The sequence below is a fragment of the Pyxicephalus adspersus genome, chromosome 9 (genome assembly GCF_032062135.1).
Source record: "Pyxicephalus adspersus chromosome 9, UCB_Pads_2.0, whole genome shotgun sequence".
Classification (NCBI taxonomy): Eukaryota; Metazoa; Chordata; class Amphibia; order Anura; family Pyxicephalidae; genus Pyxicephalus; species Pyxicephalus adspersus.
Window position 1 is genome coordinate 50815157 of NC_092866.1, and position 20796 is coordinate 50835952.

The window sequence follows — 20796 nt, forward strand, 5'->3', positions numbered from 1 at the left end:
GGGAGGTACTAAACCATTGAATTTGTAGATGTCTAAAAAAAATAGATGTCTTAAAAAAAAAAAAGTTTTTACACAATATTAGGGACAGACTTGTAAAGCAATTTTATGGACTGTGGCCAAGGATAGACCAAAGGAAAATTAATCCTGATAGCATAGTTACAATTCAAATGTATTTGTAATTTGCACATACTGAAACAGTAGGGCCACTTACAGAAGCTGTTGTTGTTCCTAAAAGTTCTGCTTATCAGTTTTAGGGCAGCAATTTGCTGTTTGTATATATGCTCAGCAGTTTGTATTTTTTTTCTTCAAACTATATGAAATAATATATTGTTTTTCTGACTAAATGAAAAACAATATATTAGGGTGGATTTACCTTCATGCAGTAACAAAGTAAATCCATCCTGACTAAATGAAGCCCCTTGGATCCAATGTCATTGCTACACATAAATTCTTGACTTCTCCCAAAGTCATGCTTAAAACCAATCCTTTCTGCCACTAAGCTTCACCCCTTAAGACATAGATGCTAGAGCATTGGTTGTCCACAAATGTTTAAATGGCAGGGTGCCTAATGAAGCACTAACAGGGGGTGCTTTATCCTGACTTGAGGATAAGTCAATGGGCCCCATTTATGAAAGCTCTGCAAGTTTGGAGAAGATAGGCTATTATGGGAGACATTGGGAAACCTGTAATACATTTCTAAAAAAAAAAATTGCTATTAGTTATTAAATGTTTCCAATCCTGGAACAGATCCTTTACAGCTTTGCTTGAACACCTGGGTACACCTATAATAGTCTATCTTCTCCAGTCTTGGAGAGCTTTATTAAATCAGACTCAATGTGTACAGTCTGTATAGATTCTGCATTTGAACTGACTATAACCTGTTTCTTTAATCTTCACAGTGCCAATAAGTGATGAAGAGGAGGGAAATATACACTTTGACAAGAATAACAAGATGGTATCTGACCCATTTGACTCATCTTCTGGTTCTGTTAAACTGATCGCCATTAAGGCAGTTTCAATGCCGCCTTCACTTTCTTTGACAGATAGAAATCAGGAGATGTCCATCATCAATGGCGAGGTGAGAGCGGGAAATGTTGTGAATTTGGGGAACGGGTCCAATATTACCAAGGATATTGTAATTGAAAAGCCAGAATTGTTTCAAGCCAATAGGGTGGTGGTATTAATAAAGCATTAAGATAGACGCACACATCCCCTCTCTTCTTTGAATTGTTCATATACCTTTCAGTTTTATTGTATAATCTTTGGATTTTTCAAAACAATGTAATGGAAGGGTCTGCCCAAACCAGGGGTGTCAAACTCTGGCCCAGGGTCCCGCATTGGACTGTTTTATAGATGCAGATAATGCTGGGAATTTTAGTAGCGGCGCTATTTCAATGAAGAGGGAGTTTCAGCGGGAGGCCACTCATAAAATTTAGCTCTGCATTAGCCGCGTCTGGCATTTCCAGCACTCCCCCTCAGCTGTACTTTTCCTTGCTACTCCAAGGCATGGACTTGAATGGTTGGATTTTCATAGAAGAATATTGTTATTATTATTGTAAGCCTGTGCAAAAAAGCTACCATACAAATTTAACTCAGAAGGATACAAATAGAGAAAGAGGCATAAGATTTTTTCTTAAAAAAAAAATTAAAACAAAACTTTATGCCTCCTTCTCTATTATAAGCTTGCTCCAGATTGAATGTGAAGCAAACCCTCCTTGTTTCCATATGAAAAGGGTTTATATCTAATGAGAAGGCAAAAATTCCTCAATTTTTTAAATAAATTTCAAGGTTGGCCCGCCACTTTGTCTTAGTTTTTAATTTTGGCCCTTTTTGTATTTGAGTTTGACACCCCTGGCCTAAACAATTCATTCAATCATGTAGGCCTATTTGCTGCACAGGTCTTGATGAATCTGAACAAGATTTTAAACTTAGATTGTAAGGTTTATGTCCAGCTTTTTAGCCAGGGAAAGGTAGCTTGGTTTTAGCATTGACTTGAGGTGCTTTTCAGATTAATCTGAGTACAATAGGAGGTGCTTATTAAACCTCCTTTTGACCTGCATTTGACCTACTTCAAGATGCTTTCACATTCCAATAGACTTATTGGTCTATTATTGGAATGTCAATATTGGGAAAGATGCAGTTTCAGGGGAAACAAAAGGCCATTCACACAGATCTTAAGAAAATACTAAGGGATAAGGGATTGTTTTATAGTTATGATAATTTAAAGCACAGCTCCTGGATAGTGCAGGAAATATTAGTACCCCTGCTTACCTTTTATTGGTGTAACTGCATTGAGAAAAATTTCCCCAATTACATCAGTAAGTGTGATATAGGTCACTGAGTCAGGAAGGTACAGACATAAATTAATACAGCCAGTTCTAACCTTCCCAAATTTAGTTGGTTTAAAAACGTTACCAAAAATGGTGGTCATTTGTCTTTTTGATAAAAGGTTCAATTACTCTCTTTCTTCATTTGGATATATTCCCCAGTGGTGAGTTGGTGATCAATGATTCAAATTTAACATAAAGCTGTGTTAGCAGTCAATTAATAGGTAATCAAATAGATAAAATCTACTGGTCCCTAGTTACATGCAAGGACAGGTTACATGCAAGGACATGGCAATTCCGCCATACAGTGGAGCTTTTGAAAGAATAAAATTTTGTTCTTGAGACAAATCCCAGCCAGACTTTCTCTTATTTCCGCCTCGATAGCTTTGTGTCTTTGTATGAACAATCAAAATTTCAAGAAACACAGAGCAGATTTCCCTATAACACAGCTCACTGTAATTGTTTTTGTCTTCAGAGCTCATACAGATTGGAGGAAAGTCTGCCGTGTGTTTGTATCAAGGCTTTAGTGAAAGATGCACACATTGCCTCAGTCTCTAATTAGTACAATATTCCCTAAATAGCACAATCAACATAACCTGGCAGATGTCCCTGCTAACACAATCACACAAACAGGAAAAAATACAAAATACGAAGCAATAAGGTTTTCCAGTAGAAACAATGCGGTGACATACAGCACAGCTGTTTAAAGGGTCCCATGTCTGCCGATTCTGTAATTTCAAAAAATTAATCAAGCTGAAAAAGAGTTTAAAGTTTAGACCTCTGGAGGTGCCAGCACATGCCTACAGCTTTATTTCCCCCCTTACGTTAGAGTGTCAAGTCATTTTCTTTAGGGTAAATCTTTGGCCCTTCTGGGTAGTGATGAAGTCTGTTTATCCCTCCCTGCCTCCTGCACAGTTCTATGGCCAGTGGGCCCATCATGCTAATGGACCAATCGGAATGTGTAGAGATGTAAGGGAGCTTTGCCTGATCAGAATGCCACAACATGTAGGCATAGAAGGGGCAATAAATAAAGAAAAAAAAAAATATATATATATAACACCTGCTAACAGCTTGTCACCTGGTCATTAAAACAGAACTATACCTAGTTTATACTCACTTGTCCCTGTTCCGTTGCGGGCACTGCCATTATTTTCTTTCTTCTCTTTCTTGTTCCAATCTTTGGCCACTTTGATTGACTGAGCTGGGATGATGTAACTCCTGCATAGGTGGGCAGGGGTTCATTCAGTCCCGCAGTGTGGGAAGCCGAAGTGTTTCGGTTATTCCAGCAACCAACAATTTTGAGAGTTGATGGGAGTGATCAGGTAGGTAGGAAAGCTTGTTGCAGATGGGAAATTGCCTGTCCCTTTCTGCCTGCCTAATCCCAAATTTTTAAAATGGAATTAGTATGTGCATACTTTATTCAAATCATTCACCTTACACAAGTAAAAGCCTGCCTTGTGTAGACATCCAAAAACTCTGAGATTGCTGGTGGGCATCACCATCTTGCATGTGATGTCAGCAGCCCTAGCCAATTTAGCTTTCACGCAAGTCACACTTTGTAGTATTCCCCATCGTTCCTGCTTCTGCAACTGTCCTAAAGATTATAGAGAGTAATTAGCCTGCTTTTTTTTCACAAGACATATTAATTGATCAGCCCAATGAGCAGGAGCAAGAAACGATGCTTTCATGTTTCCTAAAGTGAGTCTCCTGACCTCTCTGAACATCAACTGTACACCTGTACAACATGTCATCTTTTAGGTCTTTGGAAAAAAATGTCCTGGGGTGATCAGAGGGAGAAACAAAATAAAAATTTTACTTGGCGATGGTTGTCCTCCCTTGTAACATCCACCGCGTTAATGGTGGACAAAGGGTCATGTGATCCAGACTGCCTAGGCTTTAGATTGCATTATGACACTTGGCAGCAACATTTTTTTTTATCGATAGCAAGCAAGTTAAAATGCTGAGTTTTTATGAAAATAATAGTAAGATTTCGTAATACTAACATGATCCTTATCAATTTTTGTGTGTATCTTAGATGATAAGTCTACTTTAAATAAAAGCTCAATATGTTACATTTTACTCTTTCTATCAGGTGAACAAAGCCCTTAAGCAGAAATCTGACATAGAACACTACCGGAACAAACTGCGTCTGAAAGCAAAGAGGAAGGGCTATTATGACTTCCCTCCAATAGAAAGCAAATCACTGAATGACAAGAAAAGGAAAGCCTTTGAGAAAACTCAAATGGAAATTGACAATGTACTGGAAGGAAAGACAGATGCTTCCACTCCTTTTGGGGAAGCTAAAAGGTAGGCTGGATGGCACTCTGATCATATATATATATATATATATATATATATATATATATATATATGTAAATATAAATATATTTAAATACTGTATACATTCAGTACTATGATGTGTGATTGTCTGTGTGCAGCACCCAGCTGCCCTACCAACCAAGGCCCATGTTGGCTAAGGATAAATCATGTCCTGCTTATGGGACATGTAGGTGTTTTTCCAGGGGTGGACATATGGAGTTGCTGTTTCACTAAGGTCCCCCGTGGGTGGAGAGGGCTCTCAGTCAGCTCTGTACAAGGGTCCACCGCTGCATTCATCTATTTACAAAACTGTCTTTAGAGCATTGTATTTAATTGATTTAATTATGGCAAATAACAACCTGATATTTTTCAATCTCTATTTCTCACAGTTTTTTCCACATCAAGAAATGAATGCAAAAAAATCTAATCATTTTATATACAACTCAGAACTACACTGATTAAAAATGAAAAGTTAAGGTTTAAGATACATACAGGCAGTCAAGCTTACCTGATTTTTGTTTAAGCATTTTTGTTTGAACACCCCTTGTTTCTGATGCATAAGAATTTGGAAGCATATCCATTGTGATGTAAATAATGTAAATGTCTGATTTTCTATGGATTCTGGCTGCAGACACTTATGCTAAACTCAGAATATGTTAAACTGAATAGATTTCACCTATAGCACAATTGTGGGTTCAGGTCGTCCCAAAATCTAACTTGCATCTTGCAACTTTCAAAATTGTATACATGGGGCCTCATTTTTTAAAGCTCTCCAGGGCTGAAGAGAATACACTTTGACCAGTGAAGCTGGGTGACCCAGCAAACCTGGAATTGATTTCTTCAAAGTCATTTGCTATTTGTTAGCAAATGTTTTCTATCCTTGACCAGGTCCATTTCAGGTTTGCTGGATCACCCTGCTTCACTGATGAAAGTGTATCCACTCCACCCTTGGAGAGCTTTATTAAATCAGGCCTATTTTGTCTTTCTAGGTGTCAACAGTCCAGGGACATCACAAGGTATTTTCACCCTCATCTTCTGGTGGTGGGTGGGTCCTAAATACTGCAGAGAATGGTGCTATTCTGACATAGCTTTCTGCTTTCTGTAACATTCTTCCATGAGTCCAGGTTAGAGGACAGTCCATGGAATTGGGTGGAATGATGATTGGGTGGAATGATGATTGGGTGTCATTTACCCAGAAAGAAGAGCATTTACAGCATAAAAAGTTATCTAGCAGCCAGAAATCTGTGAAGGTTCTCCTTTTATCTAGGTCATCAAAAATCTAGTACTAGCTGGTCACATTATTTGGACTTGTTCTTTTGACAGTTTGCACCTTCCACGTTGCTAAATCTGTTCAGAACTGATAAAGCAATTTGAAAAGCTGTGAAATGTCTTCAACATTACAAGAACAAGTCCAGCTGAATATAACTACTACTTGATATCAGCAGCCTGCTCAGCTTTTTTGTTTTAACCCGTCGGCAGGGAATCTACTTTTTCATAAAATACTCAAGATGGAATTTAAGGTTTAGGCAGGGGTACGGTATTTGCTGAATTAGTTTGGTAGCTCAATGATTGGCTTTGGTAAAAAAGGAACAGCTTGGTAAAGTTTCTCCTGAACTGGTCGCTTCTAGCAGTGTTAAAGCCCTTTGTTACTTGCAGGGCTTTTTTTTTTTTTCCTGTTGACCCATATGTCCCTACAAGTGCCAAAGTAGTCGACAGGAGGAACCCTTAAGTTTTGCAGGAAATCAATACACTCCTGGAAATGTTTTTCAAAGACTTTAGCCAGCAATTCCTCTTTATTGAAGACTCATTCCAAAATGTGGTTGGTAGTAGAGGTAAGTATCTCCATTTTTATTTTGGATAGGGCTCATGCATTTACACATAGTTGACAGGATCGCTTTAAACAATGGCAATCACCAAAATATTTTTCTACAAACTTGTTGCTGCTAAAATAAAGCTGCTCTGAGTTGAAAGATATGTAGCTGAGTTCCTTTGTAAAAAATAAGTTATATCTGTCATAGCTAATTAAAACAAAAGAGATCTGAGCTGTTCCAGTTTTTATGACATATAATTGCCAAATTTCTTTGAATTAAAAGCATATTTAAAGAAATGATTTTCAGCCATCAGGCAGTAGAAGATTAGGCTAAAAAATTGACCTTTATCTTGATATATTTGGGGTGTGTTAAAGAAAATAGATTATAAAAGGCAATAAAGAAAATATACAATAGCTGTTAAGATAAAAAAACAACAACGCCGGCACCAAAATGTACTTACCGGTACTATTTCACAGTCAATAAAATTAGTTACTAGCCAGTGGTTATTTTGCATTCGTAGGAAATAAATACATTTAGGTTTGGGTGACTGATTACTGGAAATTAAGATGCAATTGCAAAGGGGAGTTATTGACTGTGTAATGAATTATCAGAATGGGGCCACTCTGGAAGGAATCGCATCATTCTCTCCATGGTGCTGCTACAGCTGAAAGCAGTAAAGAGTAAACGATTAAAAAGTGTAAATCAAATAGTGCAGGGAGCTAGAGCAAAATAAAATTTCTTGGCTCTAAATTCTGCTTGATGGAATATAAAGAGATTAAACTGTATGTGGGTGGGGACAGCAGAGCAATAATTGTAAAATATAACTCATCCTGCAATGGTAAAGGTGAAAGTTTGCTATCTATCTATCTATCTATCTATCTATCTATCTATCTATCTATCTATCTATCTATCTCTCTTTATTATATCTATTTATCAGTATCTCTTGTCAGATAAATCACTCTATTTTCTTTCTATTGAACCTATTTAACATTTTCTCTGTTGAGATCTCTCTTTCTCTCTAAAGCTGGGTACACACGTGCAATAATTGTCGTTGGAAAGGATGATCCTTTTCAACGACTAAGGACTGCACGGTGCATGAACGAGTGAACAGCACCAATCTGCTCTATGGAGAAGAGGGGGGGGCGACGGAGCGGCACCCCACTGCGCGCTCTCCCCCTTCATTTCTATTACGATTCTTTGTCGTCCATCCTCCAGGACGGTCGTTCAGACGATGGACGACGGGCGCTGTACATACGCCAGATTCTCGATATCAAGCCCTGAGCCATTGGATGTGTGTACGTAGCTTAATATATCTATTTATCACTTTATCTATTATGTATCTATTTAGTATTTATCTATCTCTCTATTATCTATCTATTGAAACTATTTAGTATTTTCTCTGTTCAGATCTATCTGTCTGTCTATCTATCTATCTATCTATCTATCTATCTATCTATCTATCTATCACACCATTAATTTAGTTCTAGGGGATAACTTAGCTATACACAATAGATAAAAGATATGTCATGGTTATGCTTAGGTTTAGGAATTAGCTGGCTAAGGTTATTGTTAGACAGAAAAGGTCAACCACCTTAGCTATGAGATTTCTAGAACATTAAAGTATACCTTTACTTTTTATTTAGAAAAACAAATCCTTTTTGAGTTGATGATACACAATGCCAAGATTTTAGCAAACTTCATTGCAGATTCCTACCCCCTTTTGTTACGACAAATGCATTCCAGTCATTTCCTACTTCTGAAAGGGTAGGTCTGCTATAGTAATATTTCCAGATCTGGTAAAACAGAAAAAAGAACTACTGATAAAAGCAGGGGGGCAATAAAATAAGGAGAATGGGAGACTTTGGGATTTTTTTCTATACTCAAACATAGTGTCTTGATTATAAGGGGTCAATACTGAATCACATGTGCAACATCTAGACACTTCCTAAAAGGGTTTTTCTACTTTCAAGATTAAAGTAGAGCATTACTTGAAGCAGTGCTGTAATATCCAGAAACCTTTTCAAAGCTTCAGTCATTATTGACTTTGTTCCCATTCTGATCATCGCCAGATATCACTTTTACTCAGGGCAATTTTGTGCTGGCTTTCTTACCATCCCCAAACTGCTGTCTGTGATCTGTCCAAAGATGCCACAGAGACCTCAGAATGGCACATTACTCCACTGCTTTCCCAGAAAGTGTAAAACTTTTAATCCTAAAGGTGGTAAAATGTTAGCGGTTAATACTGTTAGTATATTTTATCCCCCGCTGCTGTGGAACTTCATTTAATATGATCAAATTCTAACATACCATGGGGCTTGTGTGAAATTGTGATTAACATGCTTCCTTGTAAACGGGCTAATGAGAAACCTCGTAGAGATAGTGAGATGGATCTGCAATTAGGTCAGTAATGATCACAGGGGACCGTTAAAGCCTACTGAATTACCCATGGTTATCATGGAGTTTACATCAAAGCTTAGTGGTGTATTTTCTGATAAAAAATAATTTTATTAATTTGCCAGTATTAAGCTCAGGGGTTACAGTGCCAAAGTTTTCACCTTCAGAAGAAAAGTTTAGTGCATTGTTAGGTAGTTACACACTTTGAGATTTTATTTATTGTTATGTGAATGTAATTATAGAGGTGAATCACCTCTTTTCCTGCATGATGTTCTACAATATGATTACTGTGTGTACTAATTTGGAAATAGTGGTCATCTGTGTATCAAGGAATGAAATTAGTAACCCTGCTAAATCACTATCCACGTAAGAATGTTTACAGCTGAACGCTGTGCTGAACAATTATTGTCTAAATTGCCTTTCATAACTTTTGTACCCTAGGAACCCTTGCAATAAATATTAAATCTTGGCAAACCCTTTTTAAATACAATGAGGTTGTTGAAAAAATTACCCCTAACATTTGTTGTCGGAATCACATTTTTACAGACACCTAAAATAAATATTAGCGGCATGCCTCTGGCTCTGCCTAGTGGTGTTGGTCCAGAGCAGCTTTTCTTGATCTTTTTAACATGGGGGAACTCCTTGAAAAAACGTTCAGGGAACCCCAACTATAATTACTATATCCACAGCTTAAAGTATTTTAGCGTGGTGGTCAGTGAAAGGAATGCCTCTTACATGGCTGATCAGTAGAAGAATATCACCCTTACAGATAGCCAAGAGGATCATTGGTGTCACTTGAACTGACCTAAGAGGTACAAACTGCTCTTTGCTCAAGGAACCCCTAAAACCTCTGGAGGAACACTAGGCTTCCATAAAATCATTTTTGAGAAACACCAGGAATTTTGCAACATCAAAAGGAAGGCCACACTCAAGGAACCCCTAGAAACCTCTGGAGGAACCATGATTGAGAATTGCTGGTCTAAGTGCAAGAGGTGTGTATACTATTACCTGAATCTTGGGGTCCTTTATGTATATCTTCCAGGTGTTTGCTATAATCCAGCATATAAACATTCTTTCTACTACCTCTGTGCAGGAACTTCCTTTTACGAAGACCAGTCACTGCTAATTTCTATGGTTGTGCAGTCTAACAGGTGTGGTGTCCACCCTCAGTAGTTCTCTATAGTAGATAGACCTCTTTGGACCCCTCCCATAGATATTATTTTTGCAGAGGCTAAGTGCAGCATAGTAGTGATGTCGCCATTGCTTTTACAGGGCAATGTTTGGGTTTTAGGAGACCCCTATAATGTTTATTAATACATGTATTGAAATGAACATTTTTGTTCCCAGGGTTCAGCTTTAAATCAATAAAAAGAATGTGTAGTGTGCTTCCTTGGAAGACTTACATTGACTTTTTCAACATAAATATAATTGTTTTCTGTTTGTAGATTCTGTAAACAGCTTTTCATACCAGGAACATGGTTGTACTACCAGAGTCTCAGACAAAATAAAGGCATCTGTCTATGGGCTATATAACTGTCCACATACAATGAGAAACCGCTAATTAACCTGTCAATATGAATTAGGACACACTGACAGTGAACAATACTGTGTATTGTAAGTCTGCTTTGGAACTGCTGATAAGTTCATTAAACGCATATTGCTTACATAAGTAAAACAATTTTTTTGGCCTCTATAGAGTTTCAGTCCTCAAACTAAAGTGCTAAGTCAATCAGTCAAGAGTCCAAAGCTCTGTTTAGAACTAACTTGTTTAGGAACAAGTTTGTTCAGTGAAATGTTAACAGTTTTGTCCTTGTTTTATACTTTAAATATATTTTTTATCTGTTTTACAGACAACCTTCGATAAAGAATCATCCATATAGGAGTCGACAATCTCTGAACAGCCCAAGTCCAGGAGAAACTGAAATGGATCTTTTAGTAACTCGGGAAAGACAGAGACGTGGAATAAGGAACAGTGGCTATGATGTGAGTTTTTTTACTGTTTATAAGCAGTTTCTATTTCTTGCTAAATAAAATGTTATACTATTGGAGAACATTATCATTTATTTAGTGAACAGGTTTGCTTGAATTGAAGTTACATCTCTTTAATTTGTCTGCACATCCTAGAAACAGTTCATGAATTTGTGGAGGTCCACTTGCATGGCATATATGAAGCTACCTACTTACCCTTCGCTGCTTGGGGAGTACTGTCATAAGAGATTAATGGGGGGGGGGGGGCATTAGTGGGCTCTCTCTTAAAAAAAATCTAGTTTCTTGGTTGTAATTCTGGTGCTTTAACTTAAAGTGTAATTAAAATTCTACTTTTAGGTTTGTATGATCAGTCAGGTTGCAGAACCGGACAGGTGATGTTCCTTCTGCAATAATGTGTCTTACCTGCCTGATCGTTCCGGGTTTAGAGTAAAAAGCTGAGCTGCACATGCACAACATAACTTTTAGTTGCTGGAGAAACCTGGCTTTTCCAGCTTCCTTTGAGTGTACTGGTATGATGAGCCCAAAGATCATCCGGAAGAAGAAGAATAGAAGGAAGATGGTGGCATCCAGCGCTGGAATGCAGACATTTGAGTTGGCTGTGTTTTGTTCCACTTAAGGGGCTGTCTGAGTCCTTTACCCAAAACAAATAGGTAAATAGTTCTGACACACATTTACAGAATTTTGGTGTAACTAAAACATATTGAAATCAAATATTTTACGAAAGAAGTCTGCAAAGGCAGCCCTGAAACTCGCAAAGTCACTTTAAAGAAGTAATGTAAAGAGTTTTTAACTAGATTTCACTTGGAAGTGTTAGCATTTTGAAAAACTTTTGGGGGTTTCCATAATTTATTATTGCATTTAGGTTAATTGGCTTGCCTCTAAAATTGACCTTAGACTGTAATAAAAGAAATATGACTATGGTAGCGACATTAGATTGTAGGCCCTTTTGAAAGACAGCTAGTGCCATGACTATGGACTTTGTAAAGCGCTGTGTAATATGTTGGTGATATATGAATACTCTATAATAATAATAATAATAAAAAAGTGTTTCCCCTACTCTTTCTAGTTTAAGATATTTTACTAAAGGCATGTGCTATATAGATATGATGGTTAGGACTGAAGAAATTAAATCAACCATGAATACATTTTAGCACAAGGTACATGGGCAACCATATTAAATGTTGTATTACTCTGATTAGATTTGTTACACCTGTAGTACATCATGTCATATATACAGAAAGCACAGTAAGATAGGGGCTATGACTAGTCGCTCCCCCCAGCTGCCTCATTAGACCAGACAAGGATTTCTGTCCTCTTGGTAGGCTGGGCAGTAATTGCCTTCCATGTATGAATTGTATGAGACATATACAAATAGTTAATGTGGCTTCGTTATCTAGCCCCTGTTCTATGAGAAAAGATCTGCAATTGCAATGATTCATCAGGCCTTTTCAGCTTCCATTTTTTTTTCTCTGTGGCTATGTCTAGAATAATCTTCTGTATAGGTGCCGATAGCTTAAGTACAAAGCTGACATTTTCATTTATAAGACTGTGGAGGCTGGCAGCCCTTTAAAATACTGACGCAAGTAAGAGCATTTATTTCTTGTTTTTTTAATAACAGAACACACAATTTCCTCTGGATTCTATCATCCTGGCAGGACAGACAAAGCCATATAATCTGACATGAATGTTTTTTTTTTACTGAAGGTTTTACCAGGAGTAGATAATACCATGAAAAATGGAGGACTACTAAAAAAAACTATATTAATGTGCATCCTCTTTGCCTCCCCAGACCAGTTACTAGAACCGATAACAACCAATTGGAACGTAGAATGCAGAAACAATTTCTTGTCCTTCTACAGTAACAGAAAAGAAAATTTAATTTGATTCCACCCAGAAACATCAATATCAGTATGATTCAAATCTGAATTATGTAGCTGTTGCATTCATTGCTTAGAACCTGTCCACCCATCATGATATTTTAGGTATGCATTGAGCCTTGTGCTCTTAGCCCACAGCTTCCTATAGGTCTTAAAAATCTCAGCAGTGAGATTTCCCTGCCATACAATCTGACAATGGTTCTATTCACCTGACAGTCTTAGATGTTCCTGCTCCCTCTATTACAAACTCCATAACGTAAAACAAATAATATCAAACAGTTTATGGGAAACCCATAATAATGACCATGGGAACAGACAGATCCTGAGAGTTATAGAAGTTTTCTGGTGGATAACCTCGCAAGCACCTTTCAGGACACTAAAATATCTGTTTTTGGTGGGCTGACACTTTAGGGCCTTTTTAAAACTTTACTAGGGGGAGGTACTTAAGATAAAGGGGGCATAAACTTTAAACATGCTGTTTAAAACTTTCTTAGATGCTACATTACTAATTAGTCACTCTAAACTATGCCTGGCAAAAAATGTAACTTGCTAGTTCATGCAATAGAAGTATTATTATATCCGACCTGCAGCCTCTCTCATACTCTACAGCGTTCAACAATTTCGGAATTCCGGATGCTTGTGTTCTCCTGCTACAAATTGTGGCTCTTTCATTACAACTCCCCTGTCAATTCAAGACATAGCATTGATATGGAGGATGGAGCCACATCATGTGGCTGGAGACTCAAACTTTCAAGACTCAGGTATTGCCTGACACTCCATACCTACAGCAGTACCTCCCAATTGATCTGTATGTATTGGTACATGGTATGTATAGGTACTTGGTGTATTTAAACAAAGTCATAGTATAATTTGTTTCTGTCCCAAATTATCTCAATCATTCCCGCAAACATACTTTTCTTTTCATCTTAAAGAAGTTATTATGAAAGCTGCTTAATGATCCCTTGTTTGGAGATTTGAATGATTTATTAAAGATTTGGGTGTTAATGGATCTTATGTAAGTTTTATCTATTGTGACTTTCCAGAGGAAGTAGGTCAGGCTGATGCTTATTAATCTTGGAGTCCTGAGAGTTGCAGAGATAGGACAAGTTATACCTTACAGATGAAGGGAGTAAACAACACGTATCTAATATCAATAAACTGTATCCTGTCGGATTAAAGTATACCAGCCAAGCAACTTTAATTAGTTTTCATTCACATTTACTTAAGTTTAAATTGTATTTAGATATAAAATTCAATATGCTGTATTTTTTCTTCACTCATCTCTACTGGTCCCTCTCTTGTCATAGGGTTAAATGAGGGATTCTTGCGGGTTGTAGGCCTGTAGGGTAGCCATTAATGACTTGTGAGTGTTAGATCGGGTATGGAGTTGGGATTTTTATGGTCTTCTTTAAGTCTATATAGTATATTATGTTTCTTTCATTCATAATTCCTATTTAAGCTTATTACATAAGATATAATACAGAAATATATAACAACAAATTTCAGACACTGAAGGATTAGTTTTGATTGGTTACTGTGGATCATTAAATGACTTAGTCTTGTGACATAGGCCTAATGGTGCAGATGTTTCCATCACTATTTCTTTTCCTTCAAGTATCATAAACATTGTTCCTCTCTGTGCCACACAATCTGGCTGAAGAGTCTCTACAAGTGAGAGTCTCATATTGCAGGGTAATTGAGGAAATGTAGCAAGAAGTGGTTTTCATTATAATGTGTTCCTTGCACAGTTTATTTCAGTTTCCCTGAACTTGTAGGACTATCTCTTTTTAAACCCAAATGAGAAATTTGAAGTCTACTATTGCTGATCTTCTTTTGAAATAGATGGTTTCTTGGCTTTTACATTGATCTAATATCTTTAATGCTCTCTAAGTCACTCACCCAAAACATGTATGCAGATCATACATACATCAGAAATAATCACTGGGTCTTTGTGCTTTTTTGTGTAATGCAGACAGATCATGGCTGATAGAAGGGGCCATCCAGTTGCTGAAAAAATCAGCTTAGATTGCAAGCTCTTTTGAGTTGTATGCTCCTCCTGTAATATTGTTTGTATTTTTATGTCATTTGCAACCTCTTTTTAATGTATAGCACTGTGTAATATGTTGGAGCTTTATAAATAACGTTTATTATTATTAATAATAATAATAATAATAATAATAATAATAATAACAATAGTTAGTGCAACCTTCCTCAACACTTCTCCCAAGAGCCCTCAGCCCTGATGCAAGTAACATGCTTGTTCTTTGGAGGAGTTATGCAAATATTAGAATCCCCCTATGGCTTCTAATCTAGAGCAAAGAGTACGTATCCTAAACAGAATTTATGTGCAGACAACCTTGGGTAATGGCTACATATGATGCTAATAATAAACAAAAGTAATTTTTTGGAATGAAAGAGGTGTGCCATGGGTAGTCATTGTAGACAGGAAGGGGTTAGAGGATGCTGGATATTCCCCAGCCAGGGACTGAGCTCTGTCTGACTTAGCTTCTAATACAGGGTTTTTAAACCAGGGTTCCATAGAACCCAAGGGTTCCTCCACAGGTTGCTAGTGGTTCCTTGAGCAAGGAGCAATTTTTCACTCTCAGGATACGTCAGTTGACACCAATGATCTTTTTGGCTATCTGTAAGGGTGACATTCATTCCCCTGGCCATCCGTGTTAGGGCAATTCTAATAACCGGGCTATTGTACTGTGAGCTTTGTATATAATAATTATAGTAGAGGTTCCCTGAAGACCTGAAGGCTGTTCTAATGTGCAGTGTATCATCCACCCAGGTTAGCTCCAACTTCATCTGGCGGATGATTAACTAGGGTGGAAACCGTAAACTTGCTGCAGACTTTATAGCAAGCTATAGTGATCTAAGAGATTTGTTTTAAACTTATGTTAAAAAGCAACCTGTTGTTAAAGAATATAGAGGTTACCATTGCTCACTATCATCTGTCTGGCTGTCTCTTGCTTTTTCAGTAACTGACCCAGAACAACATACACTGCAACATAAATCAAAGTATACTCAGAACTAATGTTTTACATAGTTTTGGGTCATTTGCTCAGAATTTAGTTAAGCCTTTGTCTACTTTAAATAACATAGAAAACACACAACATTCTAAAATGTAAAAAAAATGTAACTTTGAAAAAAGGAAGCGTAAATGGGTCTAAGAGTATGGCGGTGAATCTTGGCTTGAGCTTGACTCTGCTGTTGAAAGCTGAGCCAGCACTTGTGCAGCACTGAATGTGACTCCAGACAGCAATTGGATCCGTATAAAATAGGTTTTAGCAAAAATTTGTGATTTGGGGTCTTTACCATTGTCTAATGTATATGAACTTTCTGTAGCTGTCATACAGAAAATGGAGAGCAGCAAAAATGAGCAGACTACTTACCTTCTCATTGAAATGCAGCGACCGTCGAAACTGATGCTTAATAATTTCTCTGTGGACAAAACTAAATCGATGTGTGGCGTAGAAAAGCCACAAAGGGCCAAGAGCAAAGGAGAATTTAACCCATTAGTGGAATCTTCCACTGTCACTGCTATGTAGGATTACTTAATATAAATTCATTGGAAGACTTAAAAGGATAGCTGTGTCAGATTTAGTTTTCCTTGAATCATCATACCCAGTGGAAACACTTCATTATGCTGCATCTTATTTAATTTCAAGTGGTTTTGACTACAGATAATGGTATGTCCTGGGATGTCACACTAATCCCTTGCCTCTAGGCTGTACACCCCAATTTTGTATAATCAGATAAGAGATAAAAAAGACAGCAAGACTCTTGGGGAGATAAAGGTATTATATGTAAATATATAATAATAATACTACTGGATATAATCAAGTTTCTGTTTTAGGAATTTCAACATGAAAAGCTAATGAGTTGTTTTATATTGTCCCTTTTAGCACATATGATTGGTTGGCAATTTACTAATTTGGCTGGTTTGCACTTCTCAATATCAAAATGCCAACTTGTTTGTGGTCACTGGTAGAACAACACATACAGCACCCATTCTGATATAAGAATTTGTTTCTTGCCCTCCTGCAAATTGGGCTCGGCTCAGTTTAGAGTGCAAAGGGACAGTGCTTGTTGCGCCAATAAAAAACAAGAATGCTCTACATTTCTAATGTCTTATGGCTTTCCCTCCACCTGCATCCCCGTCAACTTTCCTCACTAATAGTCCCATGAAATATGGGACTTGGTCAAGGTCATATGTTGCCTCATGTCTGCAGTCTTGCCGATGGCAAGCATAATAGGCAACCCTCTGTTCCCTCCGGGTATAGAGGAGCCCAAGGCATTCAGTTGGTGGGCCAAGCAATAGCTGGCCAGGGTGTCTGCATATACATCAGGGAGAGAGGTACTGACATACCTAAAACAACAATATGAGACCCCTAACCCCATATTCTTTTCATACATACAAATAAGGCACTTTGTCAAGTCCTTGATCTGAGCTAATCCAGCCTCCCATAGCTTTACTGAGTTCGATCAAGCAAGCAGAGATAACCCGCACACCAAGGAGTTAATATCCTCAGTGTACTCTGCACTGCTTTTGGGCTTCTATGAGAGGCCACAACCCTACACAAGGCACATGCGTGGTCCAAAGTCTGTAAATTTAGTAGCCTGTGATGAAGGTTGGGGGCCACTGCTCTATGGCATAGCAAGGCATATAGTTGAATATGTTCCAATGATACGTTTTCTTTGTTTTTCTCCCCCCCCCCCCCCCCCCCCCAATTATCACCAAAGGAACAATGCTAAAAATGTATTTTATTTATATATTTCTAATGGAGGGGACCCATTAAATCCCCAAAATACATTTGCTTCTCCTTTTTTGTAATGTAATAAATTCTAGGGCTTTGTTTCTAAAGCAATGAAACTGACATTCATTAAAATATTTCCTGGTGGAGAATCTTCCACACCAATGTATTTCAATGGCAGTAATTGATTCTCCGCCAGGGAATGTTTCAGTGAATGTGAGATCCACTGCTTTATAAACAGACCCCTTTATGGTCTCCTCACATTTGCCCTGGTGCTTTAGATCTTATATGTACCTCTTAGATACAAACATTAGATACAGTCTGTGTCTGATTTATTAAAACTCTCATGGAAAAGATTATTATGGGAGAACCTGCAAGATCTAGCAAACCTGGAATGGATCTGGTCCAGGATTGAAAGCATATGCCTGCTGTATGTAGCAAATCATTTTCAAGAAATCTGTTCCAGATTTGCTAGATCACCCAGGTTCTTTCTTGACAGTCTTGGCTAACTTTAATAAATCAGGCTCCATGTTTTTTAGGTTGTAGGAGGACAGAGATAACTCACATACTCCTTGAAGTTTTCACCGCTATAGACAATGTACTAAAGCCCACAGCACTACAAGTCCCTGAGCCACTGGTCTGCCTACATCCTCCGTGTGCTGTTACATATCTGCTTTAGAATGACAGTTATGTACAGTATCTGGTAGCTGGCCTGTGTTTGAATAATGATCTCTATGATGAAACACATTTAAAGAGGTTTCTGTTTACCTGTAGATTTATTTGTTTGCATTTCTCCCTCTTAGCAGAAGTTTGGTATCCTCAACCATCATGAATTATGACTGTTAAGTGACTTGGCTCTTGAGAAACAGAATAGCTGCAAGGCTGGAGTTTTACTCTGACTGTGATTAAACCCCCCTGAGTATGCTAGCCAGCCAATATTAAACCAACCACCTGCCAGCAAACAAATACCATGATCAGGAGAGTTCTTATAGTATAGTATTTGAAGATCAAATCCTGTTCCGACTAGGAAAGTCAAATGTAATAAAGCATTTTCTTATGTACCCCATAATTTACCATATCAATAAGACATGCAGCAATTGCAGCCTCCAAACATCACAGATTTTATAGATTTTATAGAATACATTCAATTTTTGAGGGCAGTCAGTACAATAACAGTATATAGAATACCTTCAGTTGGCACAATTGTCAATTTGCTGAAGTTTTGGGTTCTTATAATATATAATATTCATCATATCAGTATAATTTGTCAACAAGAGTCAACAAGACAAAAATTGAAAGCTTTTATCCTTGGCCTAGCTTTGTGCCAAACAGCCGATCATTGGGGCTGATTTATTAAAGTTCTCCAAGGCTGGCGAGGATACATTTTTATTAGTGAACCATTAACCTGAAATGGATCTGGTTCAGGTTTGAAAACATTTGCTAGCAAATAGTAAATGACTTTTATTAAATAAATTCCAGGTTTGCTGGATCACCCAGCTTCACTGATGAAAGTGTATCCTCTCCAGCCTTGGAGACCTTTAATAAATCAGGCCAAATAGATGGGAACTTGAAATTAAATATTGGGGAACAGGGGAACTAATCCTAGACTTGCATACAAATACCTAACCTTCATATAGACCTTCATATAATATTAAATTGTGCATTGCTCTTTTTTTTAATGGCTGCTCTTTAATGCTGAACTTTGGGTAGATATGAAAGACTCACCTTAATGTAGCTCTAATACCTCAATAAAACATTTTTAAATGAACGAATTGTGAGTACGTGAATATAACCTGGTGTCAGCAATTTGCAGTTTCTGTACAAAGAGGTCAGGATAGAAGGGGAAGAAGCATGCAGAGCCAATTATATATTCAGCAGATCTTGTGTGCTAACTTTGCAGGGCTATCAGAAAAAAGAGCCTGGCAATAAAAAGAAGGTACAGGTCTCCATCTTTTTTTTTTTTTACTGTCTATTCACATGGTAGATAGAGAACACCTGTCAGTTTTACTTAATTGCAGCAAAACCTCAGGTCTCCAGCCCGCCAGACAGGGTTCACTGTTCATCAGGGTTGGGTAAATCTGTATGCATGTATGAATCTGTATATTTAACTGTTGGCCCTGTCTTGCTTTGAGATTAGCTTTAGGAGAAGTATTAAGTTCTAGGTGAAAAAATACTTGGAGCTTTCTGTGGCAAAACCTTACTTATCAATAAGGCCACCGATCATCATGCTATTGATGACATAGTGATTACATGACATTCCATGTGGAACTTTTCTTCCAAGCAAATTTTGCATCGGCAGTCCTAGTGGTGAGACTTGTGGGTAATTTTGGCAGACATCAAATTAATAAGGTAAAACCACTCAGCTCGTCCTGATCTTCACGATAAAGTATTTATTAAAGTGACATTTAATTTTTTTAACAGTTTTAGGAAATGACAAATCTAAAATGGTGAAAATTAAATTACAATATGACTTGTTACATTACAAATGTTGTGTCCATTTTTCAGAGAAAGTAGAGTCTGTCTTTAATGGCATCATAATTTATATCTACCGCAGCATAATGTGTCATTTTTCTCTCTTAGACGGAACCAGAAATTATTGAAGAAACGAATATTGATCGGGTAAAACAAGCCAGAACGTATATTAAGTCTCGTCAAGCTAAAGGTCATTCTGAGACATCTACGCTGAGCTCTCAGCCTTCGATTGATGAAGTCAGGCAGCAGATGCACATGCTGCTAGAAGAGGCATTCAGCCTGGCATCTGCAGGGCACGGAGGGCCAAAGCGGCAGGCAGACCCGTATGCTTCAGCGCAGCATATGCCGTATTCAGAAGTTGTCACCAGTGCTCCTGGCACAATGTCTCGACCTCGCATGCAATGGGTGCCAACGTACGGGCCTGAGATGTATCAGTATAGCCTTCCCAGACCGGTAAGAGTGTATGAAGAATATGTTTATTCTCTACCCAGTGCATAAATGAAGCACCATACAAATCTTGGGAATATCAAACTCTCATGTCTCCCTTTCTCCTGGCCTGATCTATTGTAATGTCCTATATTGTAATATATATAAAAAATTACAATAAAATATAAAAATGTAAAAATCATGTAAAGGCTTATGTGACAGCCTAAACATGCTTTGACTAGCAAAGTGAGGGTTTCCCAACTTTTTTATTTTACCTTTGATCCTCTGTCAGAGAGTGAAAGGTCTTAAATGGGATTTCCAACTTTTTTACCTTTCAGCATCTTTTTAATTATGACCTCTGTTCAAAGAGTGAGGACTCATTTGTCTCTGACTTCTGACCACTTCCATCTGAATATTTCAT

General features: G+C 37.7%; 1 protein-coding gene across 4 annotated transcripts in view; it reads left to right on the top strand.

Annotated features, from left to right (window-relative positions):
* The window catches only part of KIAA1549L (KIAA1549 like), a 94496-nt gene that overhangs the window by 62766 nt on the left and 10934 nt on the right, over positions 1-20796 (top strand). For all 4 annotated transcript variants that reach the window (XM_072421891.1, XM_072421888.1, XM_072421890.1 and 1 more), the window contains 4 exons: positions 900-1078; positions 4420-4634; positions 10702-10834; positions 20058-20402. In XM_072421891.1, the coding sequence (XP_072277992.1) occupies positions 900-1078; positions 4420-4634; positions 10702-10834; positions 20058-20402 (872 nt within the window). The remainder of the gene's footprint in view (positions 1-899; positions 1079-4419; positions 4635-10701; positions 10835-20057; positions 20403-20796) is intronic.